The sequence below is a fragment of the Capricornis sumatraensis genome, chromosome 2 (assembly GCF_032405125.1).
Source record: "Capricornis sumatraensis isolate serow.1 chromosome 2, serow.2, whole genome shotgun sequence".
Lineage (NCBI taxonomy): Eukaryota > Metazoa > Chordata > Mammalia > Artiodactyla > Bovidae > Capricornis > Capricornis sumatraensis.
Genome location: NC_091070.1, coordinates 79,286,980 through 79,305,712, shown reverse-complemented (window position 1 = coordinate 79,305,712; position 18,733 = coordinate 79,286,980). Strand labels below are relative to the sequence as shown.

Below are 18,733 nucleotides of genomic sequence, written 5' to 3'. Positions count from 1 at the left end.
CTGTTGCAAGTTAGTGTCTGTGAGTTTGGCCTTTCCATATCATACATAAGAATAGGAAAATCACATTATACTTTCCGAGAGGAAATCATCTTCCTTATGGTTTATAGTTTATGGAAAAGGATATGTATTTATCTCACGCTTATATTTGGGCAAAACATGGTCTCTACCTGACTGAGATGGAGAAGTGATGCCCACTGGTCGAGGTGTGTTTAACCTGCAAGGAAGAAAAAAAACAAAAGCAGTTCTAATCTCTGTAAGCAGAACTTGGTGCCACCTTAGAGGATCAATCACACCATTTATTTATAAAAATAATAGCCTCCTCTCTGAGAATAGTGGAAGCAAAGTTTCCATATGGGTCTCCTTGGCTCTCCAATTCCCTAAATGAAATCTTCTCCACTTCTCTATTTCCAGTAATAGAAGTCCTTTCATCCTTCCCTTAGTGCCTTACCAGATACTCTCAACTTTACGTATATCTATCCACCCATTTACACATCCACCATTCCCTCACTCCCTCCATCCCATCTTCCATCTATCCACAAGCATTTATTTAGTGCTCATGTATCTTAGATCCTGAGGTTACAAAAATAACTAGAATGTGGTTTCTATTTTTGAGAGGCTTACTGAGAGAGACAATAAAAAAGCAACGTTAAATGTTATAATGTGTGTATTAGAAGTACAGAGTATGCTAGAACATGACTTTAGCTTCTGTGAGTCAACAGCTATGTTTTTTTAATCCATCAATACAGAGCTGATATTAAAAATATTTAACGATTGGTAGGGTACAGACATTTATAATTAGAAAAATTGGTGATGTACACCCAACACCTAACACAGTACATCACAAACAATAGGCAATTAATGAATATTTATTGAATAAATGAATAATAGAACATCTAACTCTGCCTAACAGTCTTGACAGAGGAAATGACACATGAGCTGAATTTTGAAGGATGAGTAGAATTTCATAAGATGACGGTCAAGGGTGAGCACTGCATTCAAGATTTTACATCAGCACTTTTCAGTGAGTAACTCTTTCATGGAGAAGTGAAAGATAAATTCATAAACCATTTCCTCCACCTCAGAGCCCACATAAGAGTTAGAGCCAAGTGTCAAGAAAGGATAGATATTTTCAGAGAGGGAAGCTATGGCGCCTGATAAAACTGACCTGCTTCCTTGGTGCCAACTTGGAGATTCCTGTGGGTGAAAAAAATGGGGGTGAAGGAAGCTTAGCTCAAGAGTCCCCATCAATGGATCTTACTTGTCAGATAACTAAGCTGCAATGTCTTCTAGTTGTGGTTACTAAGATTTCCAGTAGAAGAAAACAGCTGCAGTGTTTCCTTAGAAACACTTAGCTCTGGGGGAAGAAAATTTTAGTCTCTCTTCACAAAAACACATTGGGAATCCTGAAGACTGATATACATGGGGAAATATAGAGACTCTATGGAGAAAGAAAGGAAAATATAAGAGTAAGATCAAAAGGAACGTTATATAAACACAAAGAACAATCTTGGGAAGAGAGAAATGTCTAGGAAATAGAGTTAGATGGAAAAGAAGGGTCCTGAGGTGCCTTGGGATTCTTAAAGAGAAATTTTAAGTTACAACAGATAACTCCTCTGTAAAAGAGCTTCCCCATGTGCCATGTCATGATTCATTGATGTTCGAGAATGGGTTGCTGCTGCTGCTAAGTCGCTTCAGTTGTGTCCGACTCTGTGCGACCCCATAGACGGCAGCCCACCAGGCTCCCCCATCCCTGGGATTCTCCAGGCAAGAACACTGGAGTGGGTTGCCATTTCCTTATTCAGTGCATGAAAGTGAAAAGTGAAAGTGAAGTCACTCAGTCATGTCCGACTCCTAGCGACCCCACGGCCTGCAGCCTACCAGGCTCCTCCATCCATGGGATTTTCCAGGCAAGAGTACTGGAGAGGGTTGCCATTGCCTTCTCCTCGAGAATGGGTTACCACTGTGCTAAATTTTGTCCTCTTATCCCTTCAAGATATTCTGTGGCCTTGTCCATTTACTATAGTATGTTTATTTTACAAACATTATCAATTAATACCTGCCATGGAAAACTATTCTATTCAGTCAGCTGGACAGATGGGCAAAATAGAGGAGAAAATAATAGCACGGAAAATCTATTTTATTCACCTTCACGATGGCTTGAAATTTCTTCAGTTCTCCATTCTCCTTCCTTAAGACTGACAGCTCTCTAGGCAAAAGACGGAAACGGTGAGCTTCAGCAGGTCAGTGGGATAAAAAAATTCCTGATTTTTATTATTATCAAATCTAGTTAATGCTTCCAGAGAGATGTTTGCCACTATACAAGATAATTCTGACAGAGACCTAGTGATTCAGGTCAGCAATGGCAGGGTTTTGGTGGTGAGAAGAATCAGGGGGAGAAAATAAGCATCAGTTGGTATGGTTTCAGAGGCTTTTACACAGAATTGCATCTCTTCTGCATGCGCACCCCTGGCCTGAAGATGTCTGAACATTTCTGTCAGGGATTCCATCTTTTAGCTTAAGACTTCCAAAATACATCCTCCTACAGGTAACATTTTAAATGCTATCTCCCATCATTATTACTGTGAAAAAGCCATGTCTCATTTCTCTGAAGAAGCAGTTTTTGACAGATGGAAGTAAAAGAGGAAAGCTATAAAGTAAAGAGGGAAGAAAGAGAAAAAGAAAATGGAGACTGAGGGAACAAAATTCTGTACTGAACTTATCCAAGACAAACATAAACACACATGAAGCAATGTTCAGGCTTTGGAACCATAAAGATATAAAGGCTCTAGCTTCTCTGGAAAGGGCTCTTGGACGATCTGAGTTGTCACTTACTTGTCCTGGTTGGTCAGTGTTTGCTGTGACTCCTGCATGGCTGCTTCTAACTTTGTAATTCTGTGCTTATAAAAGGCGATGAGGAGATCTGTTTGTTTCTTCTGGAAACTCCACACCTACTAGGGGAAAACAGGCCTTTGACATACAACCCCGTAACTCCTTTCCCCTTATTTCCAGTAACAAACAGAAATTCTTCAATTCATACTCTACTACTGATTGTTTTCTTTTGGAGCATCTGACCTAATTCGCGATTCCCCAAAACTAGGGAAAGCCAAAGCTTTACATTTCCAGAATAACACCTTCCTAATATCTTAATGAGAATACTGACACAGATAAGCCCTTTTAAAATATAACCATTCATCATGAGCAAGAAGGGTGACAACCAACAACAAAAAAAGTTTCCAAGTTTAGAATTGGTTCTGTCCTTACTTGTTTACAATTGCTTTGGACTCAGCTTCCACATTCCTAGATACTGCCGAGCACTGGTAACCAATTTACTTTCCCTAAGATACACAGAGATACTTCCAGGCTGTTTATACTGCTACAGTAGAGGGCAAAGAGACACAGACGGAGATGACTTCTCCTGAATATTATTTCTGGGCATGGGCAAATAATTTTATCTTTTGTTTTCATTCACCATTTGATGTACTGATGTGCCCATCATGGGATTACTGAATCAGATCAAAAGTTAATATTTAGAAAGCGTTTTAGCTTTGTCAGGCTGTACTTTTGAATACACAGCAGTATTTATGTCTCATCTGTTTCCTACCTATTCAAGCCATAAACCCTTTGTCTGAGGTCCTTCCTAGATCTGGTAGTTTTGCCATAAACTTTTCATTCTCGTCTAATTTGCAAGTTGCTTTTGCCACCTTACTAAAGAATTCTACTTCTGAATCTATACAGTCTGCAGACTCTTAATTTTCTACTCAAAAACAAACTATATAGACAAGAACTCACTGTAGTCTATTTTTTAAATTGTTCTTATTTCCAATAAAAGTAAAAACATATTCAGTTTAGAAAATCTGAACAATGCAGAAGCAGAAAAAGAGGCACTCACTCCTGACAGTTATCTAAAATGGCAAAGGATTAGAAAGAAATAGATATTACAGGTAGATATAATATATAGCCAAAAGACAGTACCCCAAACATCCTAACCTACTCTTGGGATCAGTTTGTGATACAATTGTTAGTATCAGGCTGGGGCCAAGAAAGCCCAGATCTTTCCCTAGATGGGTTACTCCTCCCCTAGTCCTGTGTACAGGGGGAACAGACCCTCCCCTACTGTGGAATTCCAGGGAACAAGACTAGATAGACTACTGGAGGAACCTTTTGCCTAGGGCTAAGTAGGCCTGCTTCACATACTTACCCCAAAAAACTAACACCCAAACCTCAGATGTGACCATTCCAAGAGGAAGAAAGATCAATCAGTAAACAACCATCAGCAAAAAGAATTAGAGGAGAAAACAAGTGATTTTTCCCAAAGCTAGAGTACAAATATTTGATCTATTTCAAATATATCTACTAAAGGAGATTCTAAACTCAGTAATCAATCTCAGTATTTTATAAATCTCAAATGTGAGCAAATTTATTATTCTGTCTCATTCAAATCCTTCAGCCTCATAAAAAGGTTATAGATTCTTTAGGACAAATTTTGCCTACTTGTTTTTAGTTGGGATAATTTTATTCATATGATAATAGAGCAGATAGTAACAAAAGTAATTCTGTTGATAACATTAAACATTGTATAATGCCAAGTGTTAAATATTGTTTATTTCATTGGAACAACGCATGGAACTACCTACTTTAATACTCAGACTCCTTTCCTGTATCTTCATATTAGGACCAGGTAAAGGCATCATGGTCTTCATGCTCTGGATTCCCACTCCTTTTAGAATTGATAACATGGGACATAATTTTTATTTTGTTTACTGTAGAGTATTTTTTAAATTTCAGTTCTGAATTAGATCCAGTTAAGGCCAAGAGGCTGGAAAAAGTAAGGAAGAAACCACTGAAAGATACTGAGAGAGTCACCATACAGAAGTAAAGGGGAGCTCAATGGTTTCTTAAGATAAGACATATGATCCAATGTGAGTATGCATATTATTGCCTTAATTGAAAAGGGGATTTTCATCTCATAAAATATATTTTGGAAATGAATATTAGCTTGACCAGCTTTTTTTCTGTGTGTGTGCTAAAGAATGGTTTTCCTAATTTTTACTTTTAAATGTCATTATTTTTTAGTTGAAGTTTTATATTCCCATGTAATTTTAATGCTTTGAATATTTGTAGAAGAGTTGCTAAGTTTAAAAAAATTTACTTTAAAAGCATTGGTAGGGACTTCCCTGCTGGTCCAGTGGCTAAGACTTCACGTTTCCAATGCAAGGGGCCCAGGTTCAATCCCCAGTGAGGGAACTAGATTTCACATGCCACAACTGAGTTTGCATGTCACAGCAAAGATCAAAGATCCGAAGAGCCACAACTAAGACTGGGCTCAGCCAAATAAATAAATTTAGCTCAGCTGGTAAAGAATCCACCTGCAATGTGGGAGACCCTGGTTCGATTCCTGGGTTGGGAAGATCTGCTGGAGAAGGGATAGGCTACCCACTCCAGTATTCTTGGGCTTCCCTGGTGACTCAGCTGGTAAAGAATTTGCCCGTAATGCAGGAGACTGGGGTTCGAACCCTGGGTTGGAAAGATCCCCTACAGAAGGGAGTGGTTACCCACTCCAGTATTCTGGCAAGGAGAATCCCATGGACTGTGTAGTCCATGGGGTTGCAAAGGATAGAACACGACTGAGCGACTTTCACTTTCATATAAAAAAAATTGGTAAATTCACTATCGCTCTTAGGTACTCATAATTTATTAGTTTCCTTTATCTATCTTTGGTGAAATTGACCCCCTTGTTCCTTAATATCTACAGGTCTTAGCTGTTGTTTTTGTTGTTGTTGTTTTTTGGCCATGCCATGTGGCATGTTAGACCGTAGTTCCCCCTGCGGTATAAGCTCAGAATCTTAACCCACAGACCACCAGGGAATTCCCATAATTTTGAATTATATCTTAAGGTAATCATATAGTTGAGAAATGTAAATTTCTCCTTTCCAAGTATTCAGCTAAAAAATATGAGAAGACGGAATTAAAATATCAGCATCTTGCAACTCAGTGAACTAATGGATCAATGTAAAGTTCATCAATTTCTACCATCACACAAAATGAGAGACAGAAAATCATTACATACCTCTTGGTAGAACACAGCACTGTTGTAAGTAGTCTTGTCTCATCCCCTCCCCTCAACTTAAATGATTCTGATTAAGCCTAAATAACTATTAACTTAGAGAAAATATAGAGGATAAACAAGCATATTAAATGACTCCAGGCAGATACAATGTGCAAAATCCATGCTATGAACAGCCTTACAGCACAAAAGACCATTTTCTTCAACAATAGTAAAAGAGAAAGGAGAGGAAACTTACAGTTTAAAATAACCTTAAGAGACAAAAAATCAACTCAGTTATATAGAATTTATTGAAACCAATTAAAAGTTTTAAAATAATTATAAGACACTGAGGTAAACTTCCAAACTCATTCTATGAGGCCACCATCACCCTAATACCAAAACCTGACAAAAATACCACAAAAAAAGAAAACTACACGCCAATATCACTGATGAACATAGATGCAAAAATCCTTAACAAAATTCTAGCAAACAGAATCCAACAACATATTAAAAAGATCATACATCATGACCAAGTGGGCTTTATCCTAAGGATGCAAGGATTCTTCAATATCCACAAATCAATCAATGTAATACACCACACTAACAAACTGAAAAATAAAAACCATACAGTTATCTCAATAGATGCAGAGAAAGCCTTTGACAAAATTCAACAGCCATTTATGATAAAAACTCTCCAGAAAGCAGGACTAGAAGGAACATACTTCAACATAATAAAAGCTATATATGACAAACCCACAGCAAACATTATCCCCAATGGTGAAAAATTGAAAGCATTTCCCCTAAAGTGAAAAACAAGACAAGGGTGCCCACTCTCATCACTACTATTCAACATAGTTTTGGAAGTTTTGGCCACAGCAATCAGAGCAGAAAAAGAAATAAAAGGAATCCAAATTGGAAAAGAAGAAGTAAAACTCTCACTGTTTGCAGATGACATGATCCTCTACATAGAAAACCCTAAAGACTCCACCAGAAAAGTACTAGAGCTAATCAATGAATATAGTAAAGTTGCAGGATATAAAATCAACACACAGAAATCCCTTGTATTCCTATACACTAACAATGAGAAAACAGAAAGAGAAATTAAGGAAACAATTCCATTTACCATTTCAATGAAAAGAATAAAATACTTAGGAATATATCTACCTAAAGAAACAAAAGACCTATATATAGAAAACTATAAAACACTGGTGAAAGAAATCAAAGAGGACACAAATAGATGGAGAAATATAACATGTTCATGGATTGGACGAATCAATATAGTGAAAATGAGTATACTACCCAAAGCAATCTATAGATTCAGTGCAATCCCTATCAAGCTACCAATGGTATTTTTGAGAAAACTAGAACAAATAATTTCACAATTTGTATGGAAATACAAAAAACCTCGAATAGCCAAAGCAATCTTGAGAAAGAAGAATAGAACTGGAGGAATCAACCTGCCTGACTTCAGTCTCTACTACAAAGCCACAGTCATCAAGACAGTACGGTACTGGCACAAAGACAGAAATATAGATCAATGGAACAAAAGAGAAAGCCCAAAGATAAATCCACGCACTTAAGGACACCTTATCTTTGACAGAGGAGGCAAGAATATACAATGAAGAAAAGACAATCTCTTTAACAAGTGGTGCTGAGAAAACTGGTCAACCATTTGTAAAAGATGAAACTAGATCACTTTCTAATACCATACACAAAAATAAACTCAAAATGGATTAAAGATCTAAACGTAAGACCAGAAACTATAAAACTCCCAGAGGAGAACATAGGCAAAACACTCTCTGACATAAACCACAGCAGGATCCTCTATGATCCACCTCCCAGAATATTGGAAATAAAAGCAAAAATAAACAGATGGGACCTAATTAAAATTAAAAGCTTCAGCACAACAGAGGAAACTATAAGCAAGGTGAAAAGACAGCCTTCAGAATGGGAGAAAATAATAGCAAATGAAGCAATGGACAAATAATTAACCTCAAAAATATACAAGCAACTCCTGCAGCTCAATTCCAGAAAAATAAATGACCCTATCAAAAAATGGGCAAAAGAACTGAACAGACATTTCTCCAAAGAAGACATACAGATGGCTAACAAACATATGAAAAGATGTTCAACTTCACTCATTATCAGAAAAAATGCAAATCAAAACCACAATGAGGTACCATTTCACACCAGTCAGAATGGATGCAATCAAGTCTACAAGAAATAAATGCTGGAGAGGATGTGGAGAAAAGGGAACCCTCTTACACTGTTGGTGGGAATGCAAACTAGTACAGCCACTATGGAGAACAGTGTGGAGATTCCTTAAAAAACTGGAAAGAGAACTGCCATATGACCCAGCAATCCCACTGCTGGGCATACACACCAAGGAAACCAGAACTGAAAAAGACACGTGTACCCCAATGTTCACTGCAGCACTGTTTATAATAGCCAGGACATGGAGGCAACCTAGATGTCCATCAGCAGACGAATGGATAAGAAAGCTGTGGTACATATACACAATGGAGTATTACTCAGCCATTAAAAAGAATACATTTGAATCAGTTCTAATGAGGTGGATGAAACTGGAGCCTATTATACAGAGTGAAATAAGCCAGAAAGAAAAAAACTAATACAGTATACTAACACATATATATGGAATTTAGAAAGATGGTAATGATAACCCTATATGCAAGACAGCAAAAGAGACACAGATGTATAGGACAGTCTTTTGGACTCTGTAGGAGAGGGCAAGGGTGGGATAATTTGGGAGAATGGCATTAAAACATGTATATTATATGTGAAACAAATTGTCAGTCCAGGTTTGATGCATGATACAGGGTCCTCGGGGCTGGTGCACTGGGATGACCCAGAGGGATGGGATGGGGAGGGAGATGGGAGGGGGGTTCAGGATGCGGAACACATGTACACCCATGGCAGATTCATGTCAATGTATGGCAAAACCAATACAATATTATAAAGTAAAAAATAAATAAATAAAACTGAAAAATATAATGAGACACTGAGGAAACTGAATATTAACTGATTAATGGATAATATTAAGGAATTATTTTATCATGACATGGTTATATTTAAGAAAAGAGTACCTATCTTTTAGAGACAAGCTCTGAGATATTTACAAATTGAAATGATATGATATCTGATTTTGGCTTCAAAATAATCTAGATGGGGTGGTCCAGAAAAAGGAAGACTGGCCATGAGCTAAGAATTGGTGAAGCAGGGTGATGGATACAAGGAATAGGAAATACTAAGAGGGATAATATGAACCCTTGTACTTTTGTAGCTCCTCACCATATTGTACAAGAGACATTCAGAAGTACGAATCAATAACTAAAACAAAAGGTGATATGAAAAACAGAAGTATGTATAAAGCATAGAAACAATAATTAAGAGGTGATTTTAGTGTGGAAGTCAAGCGTTCCAGGCACAGAGATACAAAACTGTTAAACACAACATGGTGTATAAAAGAACTGCAAAGAACTAAACCTACCCTATAGGTTAGGTAATAAATAACCTACATAAGAACTTATGTGGTACATAAAATGTGAAGTGGTAGCTGTTGATGACATTGGAGAGAGATCTGGAGGAACCAGATCTTAAGGGAACTAGGTGTCACTCTGAAGAGTCGGAAACAGGTGGTAGGAAACCATCAAAGGGTTTTGAAAAGGCAGTTACATGATCAGATTTGTAACTGCAAGAGTAATTATGATGCTCAAAGAGATTTGTGCAAAAAATTTTGTTTTTCTAAATGCTTCCTTATCAAAAGCAGGGGACTTCCCTGGTGGTCAAGTGGTTAAGACTCCATGCTTCCACTTTAAGGGGCATGAGTTCCATCCCTGGTTGATGAACTAAGATTCCACATGCTGTGCAGCGCAGTCAGAAACTTTTGGGTAGAACAGTCTGTAATCAAACCAATATTATCTCTTACATTGGGGCTTAAGTTCTTCAACTTGCTCAGTAGTGACAAAGAACTCAACTATACTGTTTCCAAAGTTTTATATAGTGACAGATAAACTCTTTCTTTTCAGGTAAAATAAGCTTCAATTAAACAATACCTTTCTTCAAAGGCATCATTGATTATCTCAGTTGTTCAATGTTTAAATTCAAGTGAGGGATGGAAAACTGGTCTGGTCTATTGATGAGATCGGGTCTTGACTTGATTTTATTCAAACGACTTGTATGGTAGTTATTTATGTATGTTAGCAAAACATATGACTTCAAAGTCAGGCAACTATTGATCAGATCTTTTTTGTATAGTTCTTTTGTGTATTGTTGCCACCTCCTTTTAACATCTGTTTCTGTTGGGTCCATACCATTTCTGTCTTTTATTGTGCCCATCTTTGCATGAAATGTTCCCTTGGTATCTCTAGTTTTCTTGAAGAGATCTCTAGTCGTTCCCGTTCTATTGTTTTTCTCTATTTCTTTGCATTGATCACTGAGGAAGGCCTTCTTACCTCTCCTTGCTAATCTTTGGAACTCTGCATTCAAATGGGTATATCTTTCCTTTTCTCCTCTGCCTTTTGCTAGAATATGGTCCTGCCCATTTGTTTACAGACTGCCTATGGCTGCTTCTATGCTATAACAGCAGAGTTGAGTAGCTGCAACAGAGACTGCATGGCCTGCAAAGCCTAAATATTTACTGACCTTTCAAGAAATATTTGTCTATCCAAACACTAAAATAATAAGTCTTTTTCTGTATTTTCATGTATGCCTTTTGCTCTGAATTTGTCTTTCTTTGTGAATTTACATCTTTTCCTCTTCTTCTTTCAATATCTTCTCTCTCTTTATTTCCTATTTTACTGATACTCCATCTTATCTGTTCTTCCTATTTGAATTTACTTAATGAACATGAGTTTGAGTGAACTCCGGGAGTTGGTGATGGACAGGTAGGCCTGGCGTGCTGCGATTCATGGGGTCACAAAGAGTCGGACACGAATGAGGGACTGAATTGAACTGAACTGAGTGAATGAACATTTCTTTTCTTTATTTTTTAATAATTTGTATTTAATTTTGACTGTGCTGGGTCTTCCTTGCTGTGCGGGCTTTTCTCTAGTTGCAGCCAGTGGTGGCTACTCTGTAGGTGCAAAGAGCAGGCTTCAGTAGTTGTGGCTCAGTAGTTGTGGTTCCCAGGCTCTAGAACAAAAGCTCAATGGTTGTGGCACACGGGCTTAGTTGCTCCTCAGCATGTGGGATCTTCCTGGACCAGGGATCGAACCCAAGTCTCCTTCATTGGCAGGCGGATTCTTTACCACTGAGCCACCAGGGAAACCCTATTTTATTTCTTAATTTTAGAGTGGAAAGCACCCAACAAAATGGAAGAAAATGTTTGCAAATCATATATCTGGATAAGGACTTGTACCTAGAATATATAAAGAACTCTTACAACTAATAAACTAATAGTAAAAAGACAATCTTTAAAAAAAATGTGCAAGGGCAAAGTATCTGAATAGACATCACTTTAAAGATGACAAATAAATAGCCAGTAAATACACAAGAAGATGCTCAACATCATTAATCATCAGTTCAGTCGCTCAGTTGTGTCCGACTCTTTGCGACTCCATGAATCGCAGCACGCCAGGCCTCCCTGTCCATCACCAACTCCCGGAGTTCACCCAAACTCATGTGCAGTGTGTCGGTGATGCCATCCACCCATCTCATCCTGTTGTCCCCTTCTCCTCCTGCCCCCAATCCCTCCCAGCATCAAAGTCTTTTCCAATGAGTCAACTCGTCGCATGTGGTGGCCAAAGTACTGGAGTTTCAGCTTTAGCATTATTCCTTCCAAAGAAATCCCAGGGCTGATCTTCAGAATGGACTGGTTGGATCTCTTTGCAGTCCAAGGGACTCTCAAGAGTCTTCTCCAGCACCACAGTTCAAAAGCATCAATTCTAAATGCAAATCAAAACCACACCAAGGTACAAGTTCATACCACTAAGATGATTATAATTTAAAAAGACAGATAAAACAAATATTGATTAGAATATGGAGATCAAAATCCTTACACACTGCTGGTAAAAATGTAAAATAGGCAAGCACTTGGGAAAACAGTCTGGCAGATTCAAAAGTTAAACACAGAACTACCATTTGACCCAGTGATTTAATTCCTATGTATATACCCAAGAGATATGAATATATATGTCCACACAAAAACTTGTACACATATGTTCATCATGGCATTATTCATAATAATCAAAAGGTGGAAACAACTTAAATGTCCCTTAACTGATGAATGAATACATGAAATGTGTATCCATCTATATTATTACTTGGTCATGGAAAGGAATGAAATACTAATGAAGTTCTAATATTTTTACATGGATGAACCTTGAACACATTATGCTATGAGAAAGCAGAGCAGAATTCAGACAATAACAAATATAAAATGTCAGAGATAAGATTTCCAATGAAAAATAAAGCAGGACAAGTATACTTGAGGCTGCTATTTGAGATGAGTCAGTAAAAGTCTGACTGAGGAAAGAAAATGCGAGCAAAAGACAATCTAGACATTACTTGGATCAGTTATTCAACTTCACAGATTAAGAAAACACATTTTCAGACATTGCTGACTTTACCAAACTGGCATTTCACTAAAGTGATGATTAACTGACCTTTTCCATGTATTTTATCTTGATTACTTGACCATGTGTAATTGGTCCCATGATTAGGTAGGTTAGAATTCAGACTACATATAATTTCTCTACTGATCATTAACTAATCCTTCGTTTAGCTATTAACCAAAGCTCTGCTCTTTCTCTTGTTCATGTGACCTTGTTTACATTTCTGCTTGAGTCTCAGCTGGATTTTATCTCCTCATAATGTTAAATAGTATCTCAAATATGATGGTTCACCCAAGCAGCTAAAATAAGATGCCGTGAAAGCCCTCATTTCCCTTCCTCCATCTCCAGAGTCAGGACTGATGACATCAAAGGGGAGACATCGAAGAAAAATGAAATCTACTCTCTTCAGCCAAACATGACAGAGGACCATCTTCATGTTTAATGAAAGAATAACTCAAAATAATGAGAAGAATAGAGAAGAAAAATAGCGATAAAATCTCAAGAAACATGCCCAGATAAGAATCCCATGAGGCCATGAAATGATCTTGGTGGAGAATTAAAGAGTGAAAGTGAAAAACCAAGATTTTTACAATTTGGGAACTCTCTCAAATCTGTCCTGTCTCCTCTTCACCTCCTTCCACAACTCGATTGCTCCTGACAGAGTCAATACCATGACAACATATCATGCATCAGGAAAAGAAAAATATCTTCTAAAGTTCAGACAACTAATTATAAATACTAAATTAAGAATTAAATATATAAGCATGTCTAAGAAAGGTTATTGAAAAATAAGAATAGAGAACAAGAAATCTCTTCTTGAACTTAGGTCTATAAGCAAAACTTTGAAAGCCAGGCTACTTAGTCCACTACAGGGTCAGACCTGTATATTCAAAGCAAATTTTAGAAGATTCACTAAATCTGCACAGAATGATAATGAAGATGCCTAGAAGCACCCAGATAATCATGATGATGTGATCACTTATCCAGAGCCAGACATCTTAGAATGTGAAGTCAAGTGGGCCTTAGAAAGCATCACTACAAACAAAGCTAGTGGAGGTGATGGAATTCCAGTTGAACTGTTTCAAATCCTGAAAGATGATGCTGGGAAAGTGCTGCACTCAATATGCCAGCAAATTTGGAAAACTCAGCAGTGGCCACAGGATTGGAAAAGGTCAGTTTTCATTCCAATTCCAAAGAAAGGCAATGCCAAAGAATGCTCAAACTACCGCACAATAGCACTCACCTCACATGCTAGTAAAGTAATGCTCAAAATTCTCCAAGGCAGGCTTCAGCAATACGTGAACTGTGAACTCCCTGATGTTCAAGCTGGTTTTAGAAAAGGCAGAGGAACCAGAGATCAAATTGCCAACATCCGCTGAATCATCGAAAAAGCAAGAAAGTTCCAGAAAAACATCTATTTCTGCTTTATTAACTATGCCAAAGCCTTTGACTGTGTGGATCACAATAAACTGTGGAAAATTCTGAAAGAGATGGGAATACCAGACCACCTAACCTGCCTCTTGAGAAATCTGTATGCAGGTCAGGAAGCAACAGTTAGAACTGGACATGGAACAACAGACTGGTTCCAAATAGGAAAAGGAGTACATCAAGGCTGTATATTGTCACCCTGCTTATTTAACTTCTATGCAGAGTACATCATGAGAAATGCTGGACTGGAAGAAGCACAAGCTGGAATCAAGATTGCCAGGAGAAATATCAATAACCTCAGATATGCAGATGACACCACCCTTATGCCAGAAAGTGAAGAGGAGCTAAAAAGCCTCTTGATGAAAGTGAAAGAGGAGAGTGAAAAAGTTGGCTTAAAGCTCAACATTCAGAAAACGAAGATCATGGCATCTGGTCCCATCACTTCATGGGAAATAGATGGGGAAACAGTAGAAACAGTGTCAGACTTTATTTTGGGGGGCTCCAAAATCACTGCAGATGGTGACTGCAGCTATGAAATTAAAAGACACTTACTCCTTGGAAGGAAAGTTATGACCAACCTAGATAGTATATTCAAAAGCAGAGACATTACTTTGCCGACTAAGGTCCGTCTAGCCAAGGCTATGGTTTTTCCTGTGGTCATGTATGGATGTGAGAGTTGGACTGTGAAGAAGGCTGAGCGCCAAAGAATTGATGCTTTTGAACTGTGGTGTTGGAGAAGACTCTTGAGAGTCCCTTGGACTGCAAGGAGATCCAACCAGTCCATTCTGAAGGAGATCAACCCTGGGTGTTCTTTGGAAGGAATGATGCTAAAGCTGAAGCTCCAGTACTTTGGCCACCTCACGCAAGGAGTTGAGTCATTGGAAAAGACCCTGATGCTGGGAGGGATTGGGGGCAGGTGGAGAAGGGGACGACCCAGGATGAGATGGCTGGATGGCATCATGGACTCAATGGACATGAGTCTGACTGAACTCCAGGAGATGGTGATAGACAGGGAGGCCTGGCGTGCTGTGATTCATGGGGTCGCAAAGAGTCGGACACGACTGAGCAACTGAACTGAACTGACCTGAGAAGCATCTTTATCCTCAAAAATTACTTAATAGAACTAGGAACTATAAGATTCAGCTACATAGTGGTTTTTACAACCTATCACAGGTTCTGGGTCAGTAAAAAGTTAATTGTTGAGATTTGTACTATCAGGGAAGAAAGCAAATAGGGCAGCCAATTTCTGCCCATTGTATACAAATGTACAAATGCAGTTTAAAGAGAACCTTTAGAAAAGAAATAAGATGCAATTATAACTTGCCTGGAAAATCAGGCTGTCTTCACTGTTATTTCTCATACCTGAGAGATGTGACTAAAATATTGCAAAGCTGTCTCCACAGGGTTTTTGAAGTACATCTTCTCCTGAGGTTTCAGCTATGAAGAGAATAAGACACATCACAATGGAATGAAATAAAATACTGGCAAATATGGTTAAAGATGTACCACCCTTTCTAAAGCACCAAATAGAATTTCACTGTGCTAGGTAAGAGTGTGATCACTACTAAACCAGGAGATGTTGACTGTATGTCTTAATCCTCCTTACCTCACGCTTCTGTGGCAGTAGCCACAAACCCACAAATAATTCTTCTATCTCTTGTTTACCTCCTTTTCCCCCTCAATTGTTATCTATGCATTTTGTTTCTTTTTGGGGGCTGCATGGTGTGGCTTGGTGATCTTAAGTTTCCTGACCAAGGATTGAACCCAGGTCTGCAGTGAAAGAACTGAGTCCTAACCACTGAACCGACACGGAATTCCCCCCAACTTTCAGTTCATAGTCACTGTATTCTTTGTATACTTTCTATATACCAGGAAACAGAATAAGATTGTGACAGAGAAGGAAAAACTTACATTATCAGAAAGAGCCAGATACTTGCAGGCAGTTCCACAAACAGCACATTTTTCTAGAGAGGAAAGGGAAAAAAATGTTTGGTTCTCACGGGCATGAAGTAAGATTCTCCCAAAGTATGTGGTAACAGTCAAGTTGGCTAGCTAATGAAAAGAGGCTCTTACTGAATTCAGAATGTCACTGTGCTAAAGAAGGACCTCAACTTCAGCACCATGCCAGAAATCAGCGTTTCCAAACTTGTATGTTGATGAGAAGTAAGGCTTTCACTCTGTACCTCTACCCATCTCCTTTTTAATAAATTCCCAATTTTCTTCTACAAATGAGGGACAGTTGCCTCCCAGCAGTCATTCAGGGATGTACATTTATTAGAGTCTAGAAAGAGTACCAATGATCTCAACTTTATTATTTTTTTATTCCATCTCCCTGACAGTAGGCACACACTGGGTACCTGAAGAAATTCTCCAATTATTCCTACCCTGTTTGCACTTTGCTACTATTCCTGGATATAATTTTGGAGCTCTCCTACCCTTATTGTCTAATTAACTCAACATGAAAGATTTGAGAATTAAAATTCCTAATTTTCCTTTGACGCTGAATTTTTAGTAGTGGTGCTGGTTATTGATTAAGATAAATGCCATGTCAGGAGAAAACATCGTATGACTATGTGCTTCACTGAGACAAACTGCTCCAAAGTAAGCTGCTGTTAGCATAGTAATAGCTTTGTCACATTAGCAGAGAACTTAAAAGGGTCATGAGATTCACACCTCAAAAAAGCTTCTCCAGAGGTGAGCTAACTTGACTCTTTTTCCTTGGGGATAAAGTTTTCCTGGTCTTCCTCCTGTATTATTGCCAGAATCAGCTAGCACATCCAAACCATCCTTCTATTTAAGAAAAAGACAAAACAAAGAAACTTCCACAGCTCTCCATCACCTGCAGGATAAAGTTCAGTTTCTTTAGCCCGGTAGACAGAGCCTTCCATCATCTGGCCACTGCCTACCTCTCTAGCCTCATCTCTCACATTTCTCATCTTATTCTTTTATGTTCTACCAATCCCAACCATGTGTACTTCCCTGTACTAAGTTTTATGATGCTATATTCCTTTATACACGATGTTCTTTTAAACTAGAATGATCTTCCCTGCCTAATTCACTTGGCAGATTCCAATTTATTACTCAAAACTTTATCAAAGTGGCACTTCTTCCATGAAACTTTCCCTGATCAAAGCATCCTAAGTCCCTCTTCTGGACCTGCGTACCCAGAATACATACATACAGAATACATACCTTGTAAGTATTTTAGCACTAAAAAGAAAAAAAAAGACATATCTTAAAGTCCCACTTCTAAGATTTAACAGTTACAAGAACTTGGTCAAATCACCTCTTTGAATCAGCTCCCTATTTGTAAAGTGGGTCTACTAATAATTACCTCCTGGGGTTGTGTTAAGGATATATAAAATCAGTTCAATTCAGTTCAGTCGCTCATTCGTGTCCAACTCTTTGCGACCCCATGAATTGCAGCATGCCAGGCCTCCCTGTCCATCACCATCTCCCGGAGTTCACTCAAACTCACGTCCATCAAGTCAGTGATGCCATCCAGCCATCTCATCCTCTGTCGTCCCTTCTCCACCTGCCCCCAATCCCTCCCAGCATCAGGGTCTTTTCCAATGAGTCACCTCTTCGCATGAGGTGGCCAAAGTACTGGAGTTTTAGCTTTAGCATCAGTCCTTCCAAAGAACACCCAGGGTTGATCTCCTTCAGAATGGACTGGTTGGATCTCCTTGCAGTCCAAGGGACTCTCAAGAGTCTTCTCCAACACCACAGTTCAAAAGTATCAATTCTTCGGCGCTCAGCCTTCTTCACAGTCCAACTCTCACATCCATGCATGACCACAGGAAAAACCATAGCCTTGACTAGACGGACCTTTGTCGGAAAAATAATGTCTCTGCTTTTGAATATGTTATCTAGGTTGGTCATAACTTTCCTTCCAACAAAATCAGGACACGTGAAAACCACAAAGGTATTACCCACCACTATCATCATCGTCAATATTTCTAAACAAATTAACTTGACAGACGATACCACTTTCCATTAGAAATGGCTCTTGTTATCAACCACTTTCCCAGTTTCTAGTCATCATTTTTATTCTTCTCTCTTTTCTCTAGTCAGTCTGATAATTTTGTGGCTTTCCCTGCTACAGGCTTCAGAACACGAACAAGCAACCTTTTGATGTTCAAATAACAGATATTCCATTTGCTAAATCATTCTTTGTTAATGGATTCCTCCACTTTTCATAATCAACAGTTTCCTATTATACTCATAGCACATTTGACCTCCTAAGTGATATTTATTCCAAGTTACACATAGAAATGGCTAATCATTATTTCTAAGTTTAAAACATTTTTGCCTGAATCTGAAAACAGTTAAGTTACTCACCCAGAATCACACATCTTTTACAGAAAATATGGCCACAGTTGGTGACAAAGAAATGGGCCCCATCTTTTCGGAAACATTGGTTGCAGTGAAACCAATCCATTCTGCAGCAAAGAGAGAGAACAACTCTGGGCATAACATATTTATATTTACTATAACATATTTACATTTACTATAACATAATTATAGCTGTTCCAAAATCTACTTAATAATGTTTGCTTAGCTTCTGCTAACTTATTGGAATACGGGCATATTTTTGTGGAGTATTTCAATTGGTTGTAAGAAAGTACATATATCTCTAAAGTGTAAAAAAGCAGACTGCAGAGTATGCAATGCCATTTTCTAAAAA

General features: G+C 38.3%; 1 protein-coding gene across 1 annotated transcript in view; it reads right to left on the bottom strand.

Annotated features, from left to right (window-relative positions):
* Nucleotides 1-18,487, bottom strand: part of RNF212B (ring finger protein 212B) — a 31,190-nt gene extending 12,703 nt beyond the window's left edge. Inside the window, exons 1-7 of the mRNA XM_068993328.1 lie at nt 18,388-18,487; nt 15,958-16,010; nt 15,409-15,483; nt 2,833-2,948; nt 2,146-2,206; nt 1,166-1,194; nt 168-214 (exon numbers count right to left, since the gene is read on the bottom strand). Of these exons, the coding sequence (XP_068849429.1) occupies nt 168-214; nt 1,166-1,194; nt 2,146-2,206; nt 2,833-2,948; nt 15,409-15,483; nt 15,958-16,010; nt 18,388-18,487 (481 nt within the window). The remainder of the gene's footprint in view (nt 1-167; nt 215-1,165; nt 1,195-2,145; nt 2,207-2,832; nt 2,949-15,408; nt 15,484-15,957; nt 16,011-18,387) is intronic.
* Nucleotides 18,488-18,733: the final 246 nt, after the last annotated feature.